Raw genomic sequence first — 19,055 nt, forward strand, 5'->3', positions numbered from 1 at the left:
GTTAGCACCGGTAGGTAATAAAATGGCTGAATCCTTGCCAGAAAATGTCAACAGATGCAGAAATAAGTTTTATGTAAGTGGAAGTTGTTATTTGTTAACTACTGTTGAGTTGGTTGCTGCCCGTCTGTTGGCTCTGAGTCTGGTGTTATAACTGTGCTGCAGAGGCGGTAGTGAACTCGGAGGGGAAGGAATAGGGGAGTGCGGAAGGGAGGAGAGGATGGGTGGAGTCAAATGTGACGAGGCTGACAAAGGGGCGGAGTCAACTGCATTGCTGGAAGTAGGCCTAATATCTGTAGGTATGGGAGGAGTATTAGGGTTTGAAGAATTAAATATATTAGGTATCCTAAATTTATTCGAACTAACTGACTTTAATAATTCCGGCATTAATTCATGTAGCATACTTTTATTGTCCGTGGTTTCATTGAGATTCTTTTGCTTATTGTACGTCTGATCTAAATAGATGTATAAACTTTCTAATTCGTTCAGCATTCTTCCTTTTTGTATGTTTCTAATTATCGATAAATCTTTCTCTATGGATTCAAATCTGTGACCAGTCTCCCTCATATGCAAACTCATCGCTGAGTATTTCCTATGTTTTTCCGCGTTAACATGTTCCATGCATCTTGTCATAAAATTTCTCCCAGTCTGTCCAACATATGAAAAATTACACTGAGTACATTTAAGTCTGTATACTCCCGATCCTAAATAACGATTCTTATCATAATCATCTACAACTATAAACAATTCCTCTTTACACCCGAGTTCACATAAACAAGCATCTTTTCACAGTCTAATTTATAGAGCACTTAGAATCCCTCTATCTCCCAAGAATTTGAAGAAAGAATTAAATTATATTAGATACCTCGCTAAACAAAATGGTTTCAAAATAGAAATGATCAACAAATTAATCAATAAAATTAAGAACAAATTATCTACGAATCTGATACCAGAAAAGACCAAAAAAACTGAGTATGCTACATTCACTTTTAATAATCCAGCTATACACCAGATTACTAGCGTATTCAAGAAACATAATTTTAATATAGCTTTTAGAACTACTAATACTAACCAGTCCATATTCTTTAATCATAAAAAAGTTAATTATGATAAGAATCGTTATTTAGGAACGGGAGTATACAGACTTAAATGTACTCAGTGTAATTTTTCATATGTTGGACAGACTGGGAGAAATTTTATGACAAGATACATGGAACATGTTAACGCGGAAAAACATAGGAAATACTCAGCGATGAGTTTGCATATGAGGGAGACTGGTCACAGATTTGAATCCATAGAGAAAGATTTAGCGATAATTAGAAACATACAAAAAGGAAGAATGCTGAACGAATTAGAAAGTTTATACATCTATTTAGATCAGACGTACAATAAGCAAAAGAATCTCAATGAAACCACGGACAATAAAAGTATGCTACATGAATTAATGCCGGAATTATTAAAGTCAGTTAGTTCGAATAAATTTAGGATACCTAATATATTTAATTCTTCAAACCCTAATACTCCTCCCATACCTACAGATATTAGGCCTACTTCCAGCAATGCAGTTGACTCCGCCCCTTTGTCAGCCTCGTCACATTTGACTCCACCCATCCTCTCCTCCCTTCCGCACTCCCCTATTCCTTCCCCTCCGAGTTCACTACCGCCTCTGCAGCACAGTTATAACACCAGACTCAGAGCCAACAGACGGGCAGCAACCAACTCAACAGTAGTTAACAAATAACAACTTCCACTTACATAAAACTTATTTCTGCATCTGTTGACATTTTCTGGCAAGGATTCAGCCATTTTATTACCTACCGGTGCTAACGGCCTCTTACAATTTTTCAATAGACGCTTCTGCCTTACTTGCTACGAATTTCATCAGCGGCCTTGAAAAGATTGTATTCATGACAATCAAGTTTATGCTTGTGTACACGCCCTCATGTCGTTGGCTTTTTATTACTACCACTTTGATTTTCCAATATTTTATATGAACTGTTTTAATTAGAATTTTAATAGAAGTTTTAGTCTCCGACAAGATTATAGTTTAATCATAAGACAGTTTTCCATTAGCATCTTTTTATTTTATCATTTTTCACATTTTTATTGTTCCGAATTTTAATAACAGACTAAACTTTTAACTTCCACTTTTTATTTTAGTTGTATTTTTGATGATTGTATTTAACTTCCACTTTTAATTTAGTTGTATTTTTGATTATTGTATTTAGGCTGAAGATGCCCTTAATTGAGGGCGAAACATGTCGCATGTAACTAAGAATTTAATTATGTAACAACTATAAGTGAAAATATAAGTATTGAATAGGTGGAATAAATTGAAACACCTTTATTATTGTTAAACTGTTAAGTGGTATGTTCCGAGCTGTCAGCGGAGAGATGGCGTGGAATGACATTAGTGGACGAATAGGTTTGAATGGCGTTTATAAAAGTAGGAAAGATCACGATATGAAGATAAAGTTGGAATTCAAGAGGACAAACTGGGGCAAATATTCATTTATAGGAAGGGGAGTTAGGGATTGGAATAACTTACCAAGGGAGATGTTCAATAAATTTCCAATTTCTTTGAAATCATTTCGGAAAAGGCTAGGAAAGCAACAGATAGGGAATCTGCCACCTGGGCGACTGCCCTAAATGCAGATCAGTATTGATTGACTGATTGCATGTACTGTTATTAGTCTTGAAATTACCAGGCGAATTGGCTAGAGGTGTGCGGCTGTGAGCTTGCATCCGGGAGATAGCGGGTTCAAATTCCACTGTCGGCAGCCCTGAAGATGGATTTCCGTGGTTTCCCATTATCACACCAGGCAAATGCTGGGGCTGTGCCTTAATTAAGGCCATGGCTGCTTGCTTCCAACTCCTAGGCCTTTCCTATCCCATCGTTGCCATAAGACCTATGTGTGTCGGTGTGATGTAAACCCACTAGCAAAAAAACAAAGTTGAGAAATTATTAGCAATATTCCATAGCTCACATACCTTTCTATTCATTGCTGCTTGAGATAGTGAATATGATCACATTTAGGGTCTGCTTGAAAGAGTTTTTGAGTTGCTACTGACCTGCCCGTAGTGAGTTTTTTGATGGAATTTAAAATGTGGATAAAACTATATTATTTTATTTTGTACATCATTTCCATTAATACACTTTCACTTCCAAGCTCGTACTCAGACTCTGCATTCATCAGTATATTTGATTTCTCCTTTATATCAAGACTCCTCCCATGACTAGCAGATGCCATTTTCATGGGCTACCTGTGAAGAAAGTAAATGACTATTATTGCTAGGAAACAGCTCAGAATAAAAATATACCAACTCTGTTCCAGGGCCACTCATTATCTAAAGGAATGCAGCCAAGAAAACATAAGAATAAATATATCCAAATTCCTTTCTGCCACACGCAATTTGCCTGTACAGATTTCCCTAAGATGTACGTCAGGTGCATGACAAATGTCAGTAGAAGCTTAGAAGAAGGAGAATAGAACTTGTTCAAAGCAGAAATATATATAGAATAAAGTTTCACCATGTGGCCGATAGATGCCTGCACACTTGGAGTTAATTTCAAAACAGAACGTCACTTTGCATCAGTACTGCTCTCGTACAAATTTAAAAGTATACGTGTACGTCTGTACTACACTGGGCCAGGTCAACAGATGACGTAAATGTACGTTCGTATTGTTCAATGGGTTAAAAGTTTTTGATACTGAAAGAGTGCACATGTTAATAATTTAAGTGAGGTTCACAGCTCATCTTCCAAAAGTGATAGCAAGATTATGGTTCATTCAGCAGTCACAACAAAAGGATGGTTGCTGAATATGGGTACCAATGGAAGAAAATTGAATTGTTCATTCCATTGTTAAATGGTAATTTTGAAGTTTTTGAAATGCTTTGGAATAAGTAACAGAATTGTCCTTCATCAAAACTTTCATTATTTTTAGAGCAGTAATTGGTTGTAAAACAAATGATTATGGTAGGAATGTTGATGTACCCTAATATAAAAAGGAAACAGAGATAATGTTAGGTGGTGCAGATGAAATAAAGGCTTATTTTGCTTTCTGCATTCTAATGTCTTAGGTTGAAAAGCCCAATATCCTGTTATTCTATAACATCCTGGATACAGAATACAATTCATTTTTTCATCCCATCCTTTTAAATTAGGTGTATCTCACCAATGCCTCACTCGAAAGCTTCCTTTACTGGTCAGTACAAATCCTCTGTATGTTAAATTTAAGAGGAAAACAGCATAAGGATATTCCTACTATGTGATAAACTGTGATAAGTTTTATTTTGATGTGTGCCATCCAACTGTGCTGAGCTTTAAACTTATAGGTCAAGAGATTTAAATCTGGTTTCTGAGCAATCTCTGTGACTTTCTAAATACAACACACATGTGTTAAACAAATACTTATTATTAAAGTTTGTCATTGTCATTCAATTCTGAGTACGCTTATACCTGTATTGATGTATTCTCAGGGGGAGATTTAATGGCAGTGCTAGATCTCAGTATACTGAAATCTGTCTCTGACCAAATAGGTTACTTTGTCACTACTCTGTTTATTGTTGGAAGTATGAATAAGCACTCTTCATTGTTGTTCATGTACACGTTTGATCAAGTGTACTTTTTCTTGGTTGGGACTTCTCCAAATGGAAAACTCTAAATTCCCATGGAGGGAATTAGATATTTTTCACCAATAGAGCATGGTTAATAGAGCAAATGCATGAAAAGCCTTACATCTGATATGATTTTGACTTGCTTTCATTTTGACAGTCTTTCATCTCACGCCCTTCGTGGCCCTTGTCTTCCTTTAGCCAATACCTTCACTGTTTGAAGTGTCGGATCCCTTCCATTCTTTCCCTCTGATTAGTGTTATATAGAGGATGGTTGCCTAGATGTACTTCCTCTTAAAACAGTAATCACCACCATCACCACTATAAAGAATATTGGTATCTTTTAGCAACTGCATACACCATGTCATTTTGAAGATAGCATTAATGCTTGTAGAAATCCTACATTTCTATTGTTGTTCTTCGGAGTATATATTGCAGAATTCTTAGGCCGTCAGCAGTGTGTTAACTCTTAGTGGGCAGAAACATATGACTATATGATTCAGGTTTCTTTTGTTAAGGCCAAAAACATACGAAGGCTATGCCAAAAGATTTTAGCAGCCCATAAACCATAATTCTGAGGACAATGGGATTCTTTTCATTTGAAAGAGTGAAGTTTCTCTACCTTGGAACGTGCATGTGCAATCCCTCTCAGCAGTGGTTCCTCCAGTGTGGGAAGAAGGCACAGCCAAGACACGGTGCAAGATGAATCTGTCACACCGTGATTTTTGTGCATTAATTTTGTATGATTATAAAAAGAATGCTGAAGAATGTCATTCTTCTTTGCTGCATATTTTTGGTGAGGCTTCCCCTTGCAGGGTCACAGTTGGAAATTGGTTTCACTATTTTAAAGGGGCCGGCAGTCAACTGAAGATGAACCTTATCCCCGTTGCCCAGCAATAGCTGTGACTCAGGAACATTGATGTGTAAGGAAAATGATCAAAGATCTACAGCTTACATTTTATGACATTGAAGGGACCCTAAATATTGGGTCAACAGCAGCACAGACCATCATTCACTATTATTTAGACATTGCCAAAAGACACGCCTGTGGGGTGCCACATTCCCTGAGAGAAAGCCAAAAGGAGACAAGAGTGTGGACTTTCATGCTAGAAAAATTCATTGGAGGGCAGTCCCAAGACACCTACAATATCATCACAGGTGATAAAACATGGGTCTACCATTACGACCCTGAAACGAAGAGACAGTCTTCTGTGTGGTGCTTTTCATGGAAGGAACCATGCAAAAGTTTAACGAAGTCGGAACTCTGGAAAGAGGTTGGTGGCAACATTTATTACAAAAATGGAGCATGGAGCATCTCACCTCTGTGAACTTGGACACACGTATAGTCAATGCAGAATGGTACATGAACGATTGTGTACCCAAAGTCCTCGCCACTTGGAGGTCACAGCACCTGAAGTCCAAGAGTGGACACCTGCTGCATCATGTTGTGCATTTGCGCACAGAGCTGCCAGAACAATTGAGTTTTTGGAAAAGGAATAAGTGTGAGTGTTACCTCATCCTCCTATTCACCGGATATGGCCCCATGTGACTTTATTCTGTCCCCTAAGACCAAGGAAAAACTGAAGAGGCCATTGCAGCATACAAGAGTGCACTAGTGACATTCTGAAAGAGGCTTGGACTGAAAAATGTATACGTGCTAATGGAGAGTATTTTGAAAAGTTGCAAGTGTTTAGCAAATAATTTTTCTCGCACACTGCTAAAAACTTTCAGCATAGCCCTCGTATATGTTCTATATAAATAATAAATAATAATAATATTTGCTTTACATACCACTAACTACTTTAACGGTTTATGGAGATGCCAATTTGCTGGAATTTAGTCCTGCAGTTCTCTTACATGCCTGTAAATCTACCAACACAAGGCTGATGTATTTAAGCACCTTCAAATACCACCAGACTGAGCCAGGATAGAACCTACCAAGTTGGGGTCAGAAGGCCAGTGCCTGAACCATCTGAGCCACTCAGCCCAGCCCTATATAAATAATGTGGGTCATATTCTATTACATTCAGTCAATACACCAGATAATTCAAACAGACTGGTGTATATAAAATTGGACAGGCTGATAGAGGATTTGTTTTGGCTACATAAAACAAAACTGAATAACTGCATAAAACTGAAAAATCAGCAGTTGCTACACATCTATACGACACAGGATATGAAGAGTCTTATATTCAAAATTCCCACACCATTTTGCACACTCATCCAAAAGGGATAAAATTAAATATTTAATTAAGTGACATGACCTCTGAATTGCAAGATTTTAGAAAAATTTTAAGATGCTAATTTTCATAAATTGATTATATTTTTAGGTAATAGACAAGGATGATATTTTTTTCATAAGATTGTAAATAGAAGTGTATTTTTAATGTTCTTTTATGAATTTCTTTTGTTGTTTGCTTTACGTTGCACCGACACAGATAGGTCTTATGGCGACGATGGCACAGGAAAGGCCAAGGAATGGGAAGGTAGCGGCCATGGCCTTTTTATGACTTTTATGTTATATGTTATTTTACACAATTATTAGATTTCAACTTTTGTTTTGCAAGTTGCTTTATGTCGCACCGACCACCTAATACATTGTACATGCTTTGAGGACCTTATTGTCCTCTTCCTCGGTGGCTTTCTTCACCCTACCATATATCTCCTGGACCTCTTTACTTATTACTAAACACGAAAACTAAAGTTCTAAACATCTCTTAATTGAAATCTGCTGAGCTGGATAGCTTCAGTCACTTAAGTGCGGCCAGTATCCTGTATTCGGGAGATAGTGGGTTCGAACCCCACTGTCGGCAGCCCTGAAGATGGTTTTTCGTGGTTTCACATTTTCACACCAGGCAAATGTTGGGGCTGTACCTTAATTAAGGTCATGGCCGCTTCCTTCCCACTCCTAGTCCCTCCCTGTCCCACTGTCACCATAAGACCTATCTGTGTCCGTGCAACATAAACCAAATAGCAAAAAATAAAGTAACTAAATGCCTTCACCCATCATGCAACAGTTCTATACAGTAATGCATTCTCGCCACAGGCTTCACGTAATCCTTGAAAATCCATTTTAATCCATAAATGCTGTTTACATTTCGAAAACATGCTTTAGAGCGTGAAAATTGACACTCCTCACTTCAACACCACACAGAAACACTCCCACCTGGATGCCCATCAAATGCACACTACACATCAACAACAGTGCTACCTGAACGCTCCTATATCCTATTTGCACAAGCCCAAACTCCAACTACTTGTGCAATCCTTGCAATTTCATGTAAAGCCCAAAATCCTGCGAGTGCCTGGACTATGTTGCGACTACTTAACTTACAGTCGTTGAATCATCTACACCTAATTGTTCATGCGGTACATCATAATGTTAAACACGTGAGTTAGCATGTTTCACAAAGGGAGAAAACTTCACAAATGGATTATAATTAGGTTCACCTGAAGTAGGAAATTTGAATTTTCTGTCATATGGAAGAATTTTAGTAGGAACTTAAAAATATTTCTTGGAAATATATTATGGAACCATGGCAAGTATTGCAATGGAGAAGAAGACCAGTAGGACTCAATTGTTCTTTTCCTTATTATTCCCATATTCACAGTACATGCTATAAACACTTTCATCTCTGCAAAAGCAACCTTTTTCTAGCTTTCCACTCAGGATGCTGGACAGAGACGAATGTTCTTTCTAATAAACTGTTTGGCATACCTAAGAGTTAGAAGTGAAGCTGTGAAAAACAGGGAGGCAAATTGTATTGGTAGGGTATCTAAAGCAGTCTATTCTTAGGACCAATGTTTTCTTGAAATTGAGAATTCTGGTTAGGTTCATCGTTATGCTGATCTGCATCTCTCCAATTCAAACTAAGATTGTCATCTTCACTTTTGTTATCATCAGTAATAGTAGTAGGATAAGGAGATAACAGCATTAGGTCTAACAACTGTGTTGCATGAAATGTCACTGTCTACCTCCCTGTTTTCAGCAGAAGAAATATCACTCTCACTATCTCTTCCCAAGAGTGTGGTCTCAATGTCTTCATCGAACAAATATTTTGGCATCTTATCCCAAGAAATTTGCAGTATAACAATATTACGATAAAAACAGTACCTTCTCGTAATCTATAATCTTCATTTCCGTATTGACATTTGCACAATTAAAAATAGGAGAGGATTTCCACCAATCAATACTTATTTATTGTATATATTAAACTACAGGACCGGTTTTGACCTCATATTCAAGGTCATCTTCAGCTGAACCATACATACATATTTATATAATGAAGCTTTGATTAAGATTGTGGTGTTGAAGGAATGCCATATGATGATGATGTACATTTAGTTACATACAAATGGGGCACGTCTTCGCGTGAACTGGCGTATATGTCATTCTGTACAATATTGCAACTGTATGTCTAAAATGTTGAAGGTCTTAAAACTAGTGTATAAAACACGTCTTTTCCTAAACTAACTTATATATATGTACAAGATAAAAACAATATATAAAAACACTTCCTGCATATGAACATTCGTTCTTGCTTGGTGGTCAATACATCGACTAACTTCCGTATTTAAGTCTTATTCACAGTTGTACACTTCAGCTGCTATTCTTGGAGTTTGTAAAATTGCATGGATAAAAGTTTTGTCTTCCTGTGCGTATGTGAGATAAAACACTTTCAATTTTAAAAAAGGTGCCAAATGTATGGATGAAATTCAAGTAAAATATGTTCAGCTCTGCTGTGTGTTGCCCTTTAATTAGAACCAATTCATGTTGTCTTTTTGGCGTCCGTAAATTTGGATGACATTGGTTTCAAAGTAGTGGCTCCTTTCCCATTTGTAGCTGTGCAATGATGTTATGTTTATCTGTGGAAGATAAGATTGAGTTATATATATTGACAAAATTCACAGTAACTCCCAAAATAATAAATCAACCAATAAAGTACACATAAACAAACTCAAAGATAAGATAAAACAGAATAATCTACTAATAACGAAAGCCGATAAGGGCAATACCACAGTTATTATCGACAAAGACCAATACATATTGAAAACCAAAGAATGTTTTCAAGATAACACTTTCCTCATCAAACGTAAAGACCCGACCAATAACATACAAAGGAACCTCAAAACCTTATTAAAAAATACACACTTTCTTTTAACAGAAGTAGAATCCTCTAAACTTATAGCAATGAATCCTCAAATACCTACTGCTAAAGCTTATCCCAAAATACACAAAGAACATATTCCAATGAGACCTATTATTAACTACAGAGCAAGCCCAACCTATAAACTTTCGCAATTTATTCAATGATTTCTCAAAAAGCACTACGTATTCTTAGCTAATAAAACAGTACGGAACTCAATAGAATTTTGTAATAGGACAAAAGGATTAAAAAGATTGAACCATATCACAAACTCGCATCATTTGATATAATAAACATGTACCCAAACATTCCCACAAAACGAACAATAGAAATCATTGAATGTAACCTAAAAAGTCATAGCAATCTAAGCACTTTGGAAATAGAAGAGTTCATTAAATTACTTAATTTTGCCATTAGTAACAACTACTTTAAATTCCATGATACTATCTATCAGCAACAGGGTTTACCAATGGGATCTCCCGCTTCTGGTATAATTGCCGAAATTTACATAGACTATTTAGAGCACACATTCATCAACAAAATAGACCATATATTTTTTTGGTGTAGATTTGTTGATGATATCTTTATCATCCTTGACAATAGGTCCACAAATGAAACTGATATATTAGATAAACTCAATACAATATATTCCCATATAAAATTTACCATGGAATCCGAAAACAATCACAAATTGAACTACCTGGACATAATGACAACTAGACATGATGACCACCTTTCTTACAGAATATACAGAAAACCCACGCATACCTCAAATACAATTAAAATAGATTCTGTTCACCCCAACATACACAAAAGAGCAGCCTACTACAGCATGATACACAGAGCATTCCATATACCGTTAACAAAAGAAGATCTAAACAAAGAATTACAATTAATTCATGACATAGCTAAAAACAATGGATTCAAGAAAGAAATGGTTAACAAAATCATTCACAAAATAAAATCCCAACCCAAAACCAAACTAACAAAAGTAAACGAACCCAAGAAAGACTATGCACTATTTACTTTCAATAATGTACACATATACCCCATAACTAACATTTTTAAAAAACATAACCTAAGAATAGCATTCAGAACTACACACAATAGTACCAACATCATACACAATGTCAGGACAATCAACAGCAACAATAAATACAACCACTCAGGGGTATACCGTATCAAATGTAATAACTGCGAGACCAGCTATATCGGACGTACCGGTAGAAACTTCCTAACCCGATATAACGAACACATAAACGCAGTGAAACACAATCATTTTTCCTCAATAGGACAACATGTCGCAGACTATAAACATAGTTTTACAAACATCGATAACGATATGCAAATCCTAAACATAAACCCCAAAGGCCCCCTGCTCAACATAACAGAAGAATTTTACATCACTCTAGATCAGTACACCAATCCAAATTACAACATAAATGAAATCACAGAAAAAACTACCTAACATCATCTTCAATACAGTTATCCCCGCCCTAAAAGACCCTTACCTTAAGTTAATCGATAAACAGAACGCAACAAGCAACAGAAAAACACCAAACAACACACCCAGCTCCATCCCTACCCCCACAACAACAACTCTCCCTACCCCTCACAGCAGCTAGTATAAGCCCAAGAACACGAAGTAGTACATTACAAGCTCGCATGTCAAATACAACTCAGCTACACCAACAACAGTAAGTACATATTCCAATTCACACACATAACCCTTAGACATTCCTCCACACAATATCACTTATAACTCAATCTTTCCACAGATAAACATAACATCATTGCACAGCTACAAATGGGAAAGGAGCCACTACTTTGAAACCAATGTCATCCAAATTTACGGATGCCAAAAAGACAACATGAATTGGTTCTAATTAAAGGGCAACACACACAGCAGAGCTGAACATATTTTACTTGAATTTCATCCATACATTTGGCACCTTTTTTAAAATTGAAAATGTTTTATCTCACATACGCACAGGAAGACAAAACTTTTATCCATGCAATTTTACAAACTCCAAGAATAGCAGCTGAAGTGTACAACTGTGAATAAGACTTAAATACGGAAGTTAGTCAATGTATTGGCCACCAAGCAAGAACGAATGTTCATATGCATGAAGTGTTTTTATATATTGTTTTTATCTTGTACATATATATAAGTTAGTTTAGGAAAAGACGTGTTTTATACACTAGTTTTAAGACCTTCAACATTTTAGACATACAGTTGCAATATTGTACAGAATGACATATACGCCAGTTCACGCTAAGACGTGCCCCATTTGTATGTAACTAAATGTACATCATCATCATATGGCATTCCTTCAACACCACAATCTTAATCAAAGCTTCATTATATAAATATGTATGTATGGTTCAGCTGAAGATGACCTTGAATATGAGGTCGAAACCGGTCCTGTAGTTTAATATATACAATAAATAAGTATTGATTGGTGGAAATCCTCTCCTATTTTTAATTGTTTTAAAAACAGTACCTTGCATCAAACATACACAATGTGCTAGGAGATTCGTTGCGCAATGTTTGTGATGCATGACATGGCTCACCCATGCCAACCTGGGAAAGCAATAGAAAGTAAGAATGTTATAAACTCTTTTTCAGAGACAAAATGGTATATAATTGTAGCTAGGGATACAATGGATCAGCCAACATGTCCACCTGAACAAACTGAATTTGAATACCGGCCTTTACAGGACCTGAACATGTCATATCAATCAAGTTTTATTATTCACAGAATATGGTCCTACATCAGATCTTGGCAACCATTGGATTAATAACAATGCAAACTTTAAAGCTACCGTAAAGTAATAGTCAATTCCACAGCAGACAACAAAAACAAATGCAGGTAAATGGAATATCCTTTTATCTATTAGCTGCCACTATTCAGCTGTGCTGTGATGGCACGAAATGAAGAAGACTATATAAAAAAGATATTCCAAGATTCACTGAATGTGATAAGTGTACACATGAGTAAGGCACTTAAACATCCAAATTGCTCGATCTGCCCAGATTCATCTTTGCTCATTGCAATCATGGCAGATCAGTGGACAAGTCGGCTCCATAGCTAAATGTTTAGTGTGCTGGCCTTTAGCCACAAGGGTCCCGGGTTCGATTCCCGGCAGGGTTGGGAATTTTAACCATAATTGGTTAACTTCGCTGGCACTGGGTGTATGTGTCATCTTTATCACCATTTCATCCTCGTCAAGACGCACGGGTCACCTACGGGCGTCAAATCAAAAGACATGCATCTGGCAAGTCGAACTTGTCCTCGGGCACTCCAAGCTCTAAAAGCCATAAGCCATTTAATTTTTTTTGTGGACTAGTTTGTTCAGTGAAGTTGAGCATTCTCTAGTTTGATTCCTTCAAACACTCATCGATCAGTGTTCGAGCAGGATGCTTTGAAGGAGTCTAGACTTTGAAATATTAAACATATGTGAGCACATCATTTTGCATAGCTCTGCTAGAGAGGTAACAAGAGAACTATTTTTATACCCAACTGCTACGTATATTTCTGATTTCCCCAACCTTGCATAATATTGTAATTTTATAAAATACTGACTGGTAGATCAAGTGTTATGATTCCAGCCAATTAGCCAATATGACTTTTATTCCATGAAAAATTGCTTATCAAGACTAGGAACCATAGGAAATGAAATACCAGGAACGGGAGGATTATCTCCCTTGAGTTAAGTGCCTGTGTGAGACCTTGCATGCTTACGTAAGGAACCTTGATATACGAAGGCCTTGGGACAAACAGAACATTTAAACTGCTTAATCTGCGAATGAGTCAATAAGTGATTCTTAACATGACTACTCTGAAGGAACGGTTTTGAACATACAGGACACGAGAAATGTCTTTCTCCAGTGTGTACTACCATATGCTTCTTCAAAGACCCATTCTCCTTGAAGTCCTTACCACATGAGGAACATCTAAATTTTCGCTCAGCGGAATGAGATCGCACATGTCTTCTCAAGGTACTACTCTCTTTGTATTGTTTAAGGCATATATGGCACTGGAAAGCACGCTCATTGGAATGCGTTACTTGGTGCACCTTAAGATGTCCAGAAAGTGTGAATCGTTTACCGCAAGTGGGACACTCGTGACACTTTTCTTGTGTGTGGATCAACATGTGTTTCCTTAAGGAGCCCTTTTCCGTGAAGTTTTTCAGACATACTCCGCATTCAAAGGGCCTGGCTCCTGTGTGCTGAACTAAATGAACATTTAGAGCACCGCTAGAACTAAACCGCTTACCACAGGTCGAGCATTCCCACTTCTTAATGCCAGCATGAGCCATTAAATGCACTCGTAATTCACTAAATATGTAGAACTCTTTGGGACAAAGGTTGCATTTGTAATTCCCTCTTTTTCCATGAATAAGCATGTGGCGATTTAAAGTAGCTTTCGCAATGAATGACTTGCCACATATAGGACAACTGAAATTCTTTTGACCAGTATGGTAAAGTATATGCACTTTCATCCGACTCTGTCGATCAAAATATTTCGAGCATATTGGGCATCGAAATTTCAGCTTTGCATCGCCGACTTCTGCTTCTGTCTCTATATAAGGTACATCTGCATTGTCTCCACTGAAACACAATCCAAAACGTAATATGAAATAATGACATATACATCAAGTACCAATACATTCACATTTCTGCTTCTAGAATAGACATCCGGTGAAAGAACACTACTATGCAAAACTTAAAGACGATATAGGTAAAGTAACATAACACATTAACTACTTGGTGCAGAAGGAACAAAAGTGAGGGAGCATATTGCCTGAGGTCTCCCACACATGCAGAGAAAGTTAGTGTGAGGTCTGCATGACTATAGTGCCAAGTGGGTCTGGTCCAGCAACATGCGGCAGTTGGAGGAACAGAACAAGAAGGTATATGTCAATCAGCGAGCTGTAACAGTGCACTATGGAGATTGTTTTTTTATTACAACATGGCTCAGAAACAACATTTGATTTTACGCAGTGAAGAATCACCGGAAAACTGGAAGGATGAAGCGAGACAAGTGTAGCCCAGGAGTTCTGTATTGCTCACACCATTGGCACAGCTGCCAAAACGAGAGGAGGTATCTGACCACGGTCAACTACAGCAGCAGATGACCACAACTTATGCAGCAGGCAAGAAGGGACAAACATCAAACAGCAGGTGCAACTGCAACCACATTTAACAGGAAATGCAAGACATGCAATCTCTCGCTCCACAGTGGCACGGCCACTGTATGGGGGATCGGTATATCCGACAAGGAGTGGGGTAGTGTGAATTTTCACAGATGAGATCAGATTGACTCTGAGTAGTGATTCTAGATGTATTCTCATAATGACAAGTGGGAACACGTAATGCACCCAGGAACATATTCGAACATGATCATTTTAGTGGTCCAAATGTTACATGGTGTGAGGAGGCATAATGTTGCATGGGTGTACCGACCTCCAAATCTTTGAATGCGGTACACACACCTGTCAATGTTACGACAATGTACTCCTTCCCCATGGGCATCTTTTCTGGGCTTCATTTCATTTTTGTGGATGACAATGCGCGGCTGCATCGAACAGCGCAGGTGGAGAACCTCTTGTAACGAGTAGATATTTGGCGAATGGACTTGACTGCACACTCCCCTGACTTAAATTCCATTGAGCATGTGTGGGGTGCATTGGGGAGACATATTGAAGCATGTCAACATGCACCAATGACCATCCAGTAGTTGTCAACCATGCTGGTGGATGAACAGTACATCCTGCCACAAGAACTCCTTACCAACCTTGTGGCCATCGTGGAAGCACATTGCAGAATATGTATCATTGTCCATGATGATAACATACTGTTTTAAGAACCATGTCCTTCCTTTTGTAATGTCCAGGGGACCATCATGCACTGCAGTAATTTCTATGTAACTTATTGTCTCTGAATGCAAGTGTCATTTCTGTTTGTCTCTTCACATATTTCTTTCAGTTGCCTACTGTACCATACAGTAGCAGTTCTCAGAAAATCAGCTCCAAGTGAAAGGGAAATTGTCAGGCTATGTGTGTATTACGGAAAGAGCTGGTCTGGGGACATCACCTTGTTGTGAGGGACCCATTTGGAGAGCCGGAGGTCAATATGTCAAGGGTACCACCTTTGATTTCCTTACTGAAACTACTGTTTTCTACATTGAAAGACATTCAATTTCTCTGAGAATTACTCATCAAATCTTAAAAATAATCACACCCCTAAATTTGCAATATACATAACTCTAATACCACATAAGATACACAAAACTTTGTAGTTCCATTTAACACTATAACCACCAGAGCAGTCATTCACATATTCAGAGCCTTGTTTTGATCACATTTTCTGTTGTATTGCAAAGAGCTTCAGTGACTTTCCCTGATTATGGTCAGAATCATCCGTATTAAATTTAATTATTTTTGCATCATTGGATAGGGCATAGGTAACAAGTATGCCGAGAACCAGAGGAGTGGTCATTTTGACCGCTGTATTGATTATCACAATAATATGTGTTAGAACATGTCTTTGTTCCTCTGGTTGAGATAAAATTTATTTATAATTATTCTCCCTGCAATAACATAAGCACAACAATGAAACTCTGATAGTCTATGTACGGCCATTGTTCATTCTCTTCTTTATTCATTTAACGAAAGGTGGCTACAAGAGCTAATGGGTCACTCTCCTCTGAGAGTAGCGAACATTCTTCCGCTGTCACAATCCCCTTCAAGGCCTCCTTCACCCTTCCTCTATCCATGAGACAATCACGAACTTGGGACAACTGTCCACTACTCTCTCTCGGCAGTCTGGCTCTATGGCTTCGTCAGCTTGTCACAGAACATGGCTCATAGACCATCGTCCCTTACTGATGAAGAATTGCTCACTCTATTGTATGGAATTCCAGATGATATATCTGAAGTTCAATGTGAACCAGATGTAGAGGACCTACGAGAAGAAGCTGCGGACAAAGATTACTCCCGACCAAGTGACCATTCTGAAAGCAGTGATTCAGATGATGCCAAAAACCCAATTGTTCAACCAGGTAAGTTATAATAATAATATATGTTATCGTCATGTCAATGTTGCAACTGAAATTCAGCATTTAGACTGCAATTTGCCTGGTATAGGCTGAGAACTAAAAGTTTTCAATTGTTCTATAACAGCAGCAGAAAATAAGAAAAGCTGGAAATAAGAGGGGATGCATAAACACAAGCCTCCCAGAATCGAGTATTACATTACTAGGTACAGATGGCATCACGGAGCGGACTGTACGAGAGTTTGGGAAGACTACCCCTGGTAGGATGGCTTGTCACAACATCTTCAAAGAAAATCCAGGACCTATTCCTATTCCAGTTCCTCCGTATTGTTTCACTGAAGAATGGTGGCCCCCACCGTTTAGACCACAGTGTAGTGAGTGCATGGCATCTTTTTATTGATGAATTTATATTGAAACACATTAAACACTGTACGGAAACAGAAGCAAAATGTGTTCTAGGAGATGGATTGTGGAGTGTAAGTTTAGAAAAACTGGAGGCATTCATTGCCTTAGTGTATGCTCGTAGTGATTATGGAGCCAGTAACACCGAATTTGATGAACTGTATTTCATAATATTCTTTACTTGACAGCTATCAATTCCAGGATCATTTTCAAGAAAGTGACAGGGAAGAAGGATCAGTCACCAAAATTACATCCTGAAGCTAGCAGAGGAGTTTCGTATGGGGTACATGGGATCTAAACCTAAGTCAGTGGATACAGAACCCAAATTTGGAGAGCATGTGAAATGAAATATACAGAGGAGGCAATGCCAAATGAAGAAATTCAAGAATAAGACAAGATTTACCTACAGAGAGTGCAAACAGCACGTATGGGGTTTTTGCTGAAAAGACATAAGTAAGGTCATGGTATGTAGTTCCTGCTTCTAAAGACACAGAATTGAATCAATGTGTGCAAATACATTGAAGGAAAAGAAAGACAGTGTTTCAAAAATATGTTGTGGTACGTGGATTTGGCAAAAATGTTTCAGGTCATAAATTGCACTAAATAAAATGTTACAGTAATTTTCTTTTCTGATAAGGAGTAATAACTATGTTACCGTTTAGACTAAAAGAATTTGAAGTAAAAACAATGTTTGTTTATTAGATAAGTGTGTTTTATAGAAACGTTTTTGTGTTTGCAATAAATGAGGAAAATATTACATTTGCAATATGATTAAATAATTTGTTTCTTTTCCGTGTTAGATCCCATAATTAATGTTTAATAAACTTAGTAATAGATATTTGAAAGGATGAGTAACTATACATATTGAGAATAACAATAACAATTCTAATATTCCTGTCAAAACGACCACATTGGCAGTTCTAGATATACAATATGTCCCGTTGGTCCTAGTGTTAAAATGCAAACAAAGTAAGTACCGTTATATCAACAGATATAGACAATCTGGAAGAATACAGCACATGAAAAGAGATTTTCCATAACTTTAATGGTTCACGAGTTATTTGAAGTGACTTTTTTGGCTGAGTCGCTCTGTTCAGTAGCTTTATAAGCTCAATTAACGCAATGAGCAGTACTGCAGTTTATTTATGGCAGTGTTGCACGTGGCCTACGGAAGTACTGCCGTCTATTTACGTTCTCGAAATTTGCGCCTGAACAGTACCGCCATCTATTCGCGCTTCATGTTGAATGTTTGAAATTGTTTCCTGACATCGTACTGGAAGGCTTTTGGAACAAAGTTGACATATTCAGCAAACTTTATTCCGTGTTTTACTACATCTCATATGTACTGTGATGAAGTTCTCTCCCAGTATCCGTATTACATAACCCAACTTATTACGCCATTGTGCTACAAATTACAGTACCCGAGAACTGTTTTCTATTGTTGTTGCCTGTGAGAGGATTGTATGACTATTCCTTGACAACACACATTATTTTTCTTTTCCCTCATCTCTGGTTTCCGTAGAAACAAACACTCTCTGATAGTAAAAAAATACACGTGGTAATGGCGGGATTGAATCGAGGATGCAACCTTGCTCCGGAAGATATAAGTAATATATTGACTAACGAGGAGTCTGATGACAAAAGTGATATTTATGATAGTGATAGTTATTGTATTGTGACTGATGAGAGTGAAATTGGTTATTCCTCGAAAGACGACAACACGGAAATTGAAGACGAAGTGCAGAGCTCCACTGTTGCAAAGAAAGCTAAGCTGTCAGCTGTTCAAACTGAAGGAAGAAAGTGGAGTTTTGTAGGCAGTTTTCTTCCTATG

At 37.6% G+C, this 19,055-nt stretch overlaps 1 protein-coding gene across 3 annotated transcripts in view; it reads right to left on the reverse strand.

The window, feature by feature from the left end:
- Positions 1-3,143: 3,143 nt before the first annotated feature.
- Positions 3,144-19,055, reverse strand: part of LOC136879410 (gastrula zinc finger protein XlCGF57.1) — a 49,095-nt gene continuing 33,183 nt past the window's right edge. For 2 of the 3 annotated variants that reach the window (XM_067153228.2, XM_067153227.2), the window contains exon 5: positions 12,420-14,376. In XM_067153228.2, coding sequence (XP_067009329.2) covers positions 13,476-14,376 — 901 coding nt within the window. In that variant the 3' untranslated portion in view covers positions 12,420-13,475. Of the gene's footprint in view, positions 3,262-12,419; positions 14,377-19,055 lie in introns of those variants that run through there. The other variant, XM_067153229.2, reaches the window with a different exon arrangement.

The sequence above is a fragment of the Anabrus simplex genome, chromosome 8, assembly GCF_040414725.1.
Source record: "Anabrus simplex isolate iqAnaSimp1 chromosome 8, ASM4041472v1, whole genome shotgun sequence".
Taxonomy (NCBI): domain Eukaryota; kingdom Metazoa; phylum Arthropoda; class Insecta; order Orthoptera; family Tettigoniidae; genus Anabrus; species Anabrus simplex.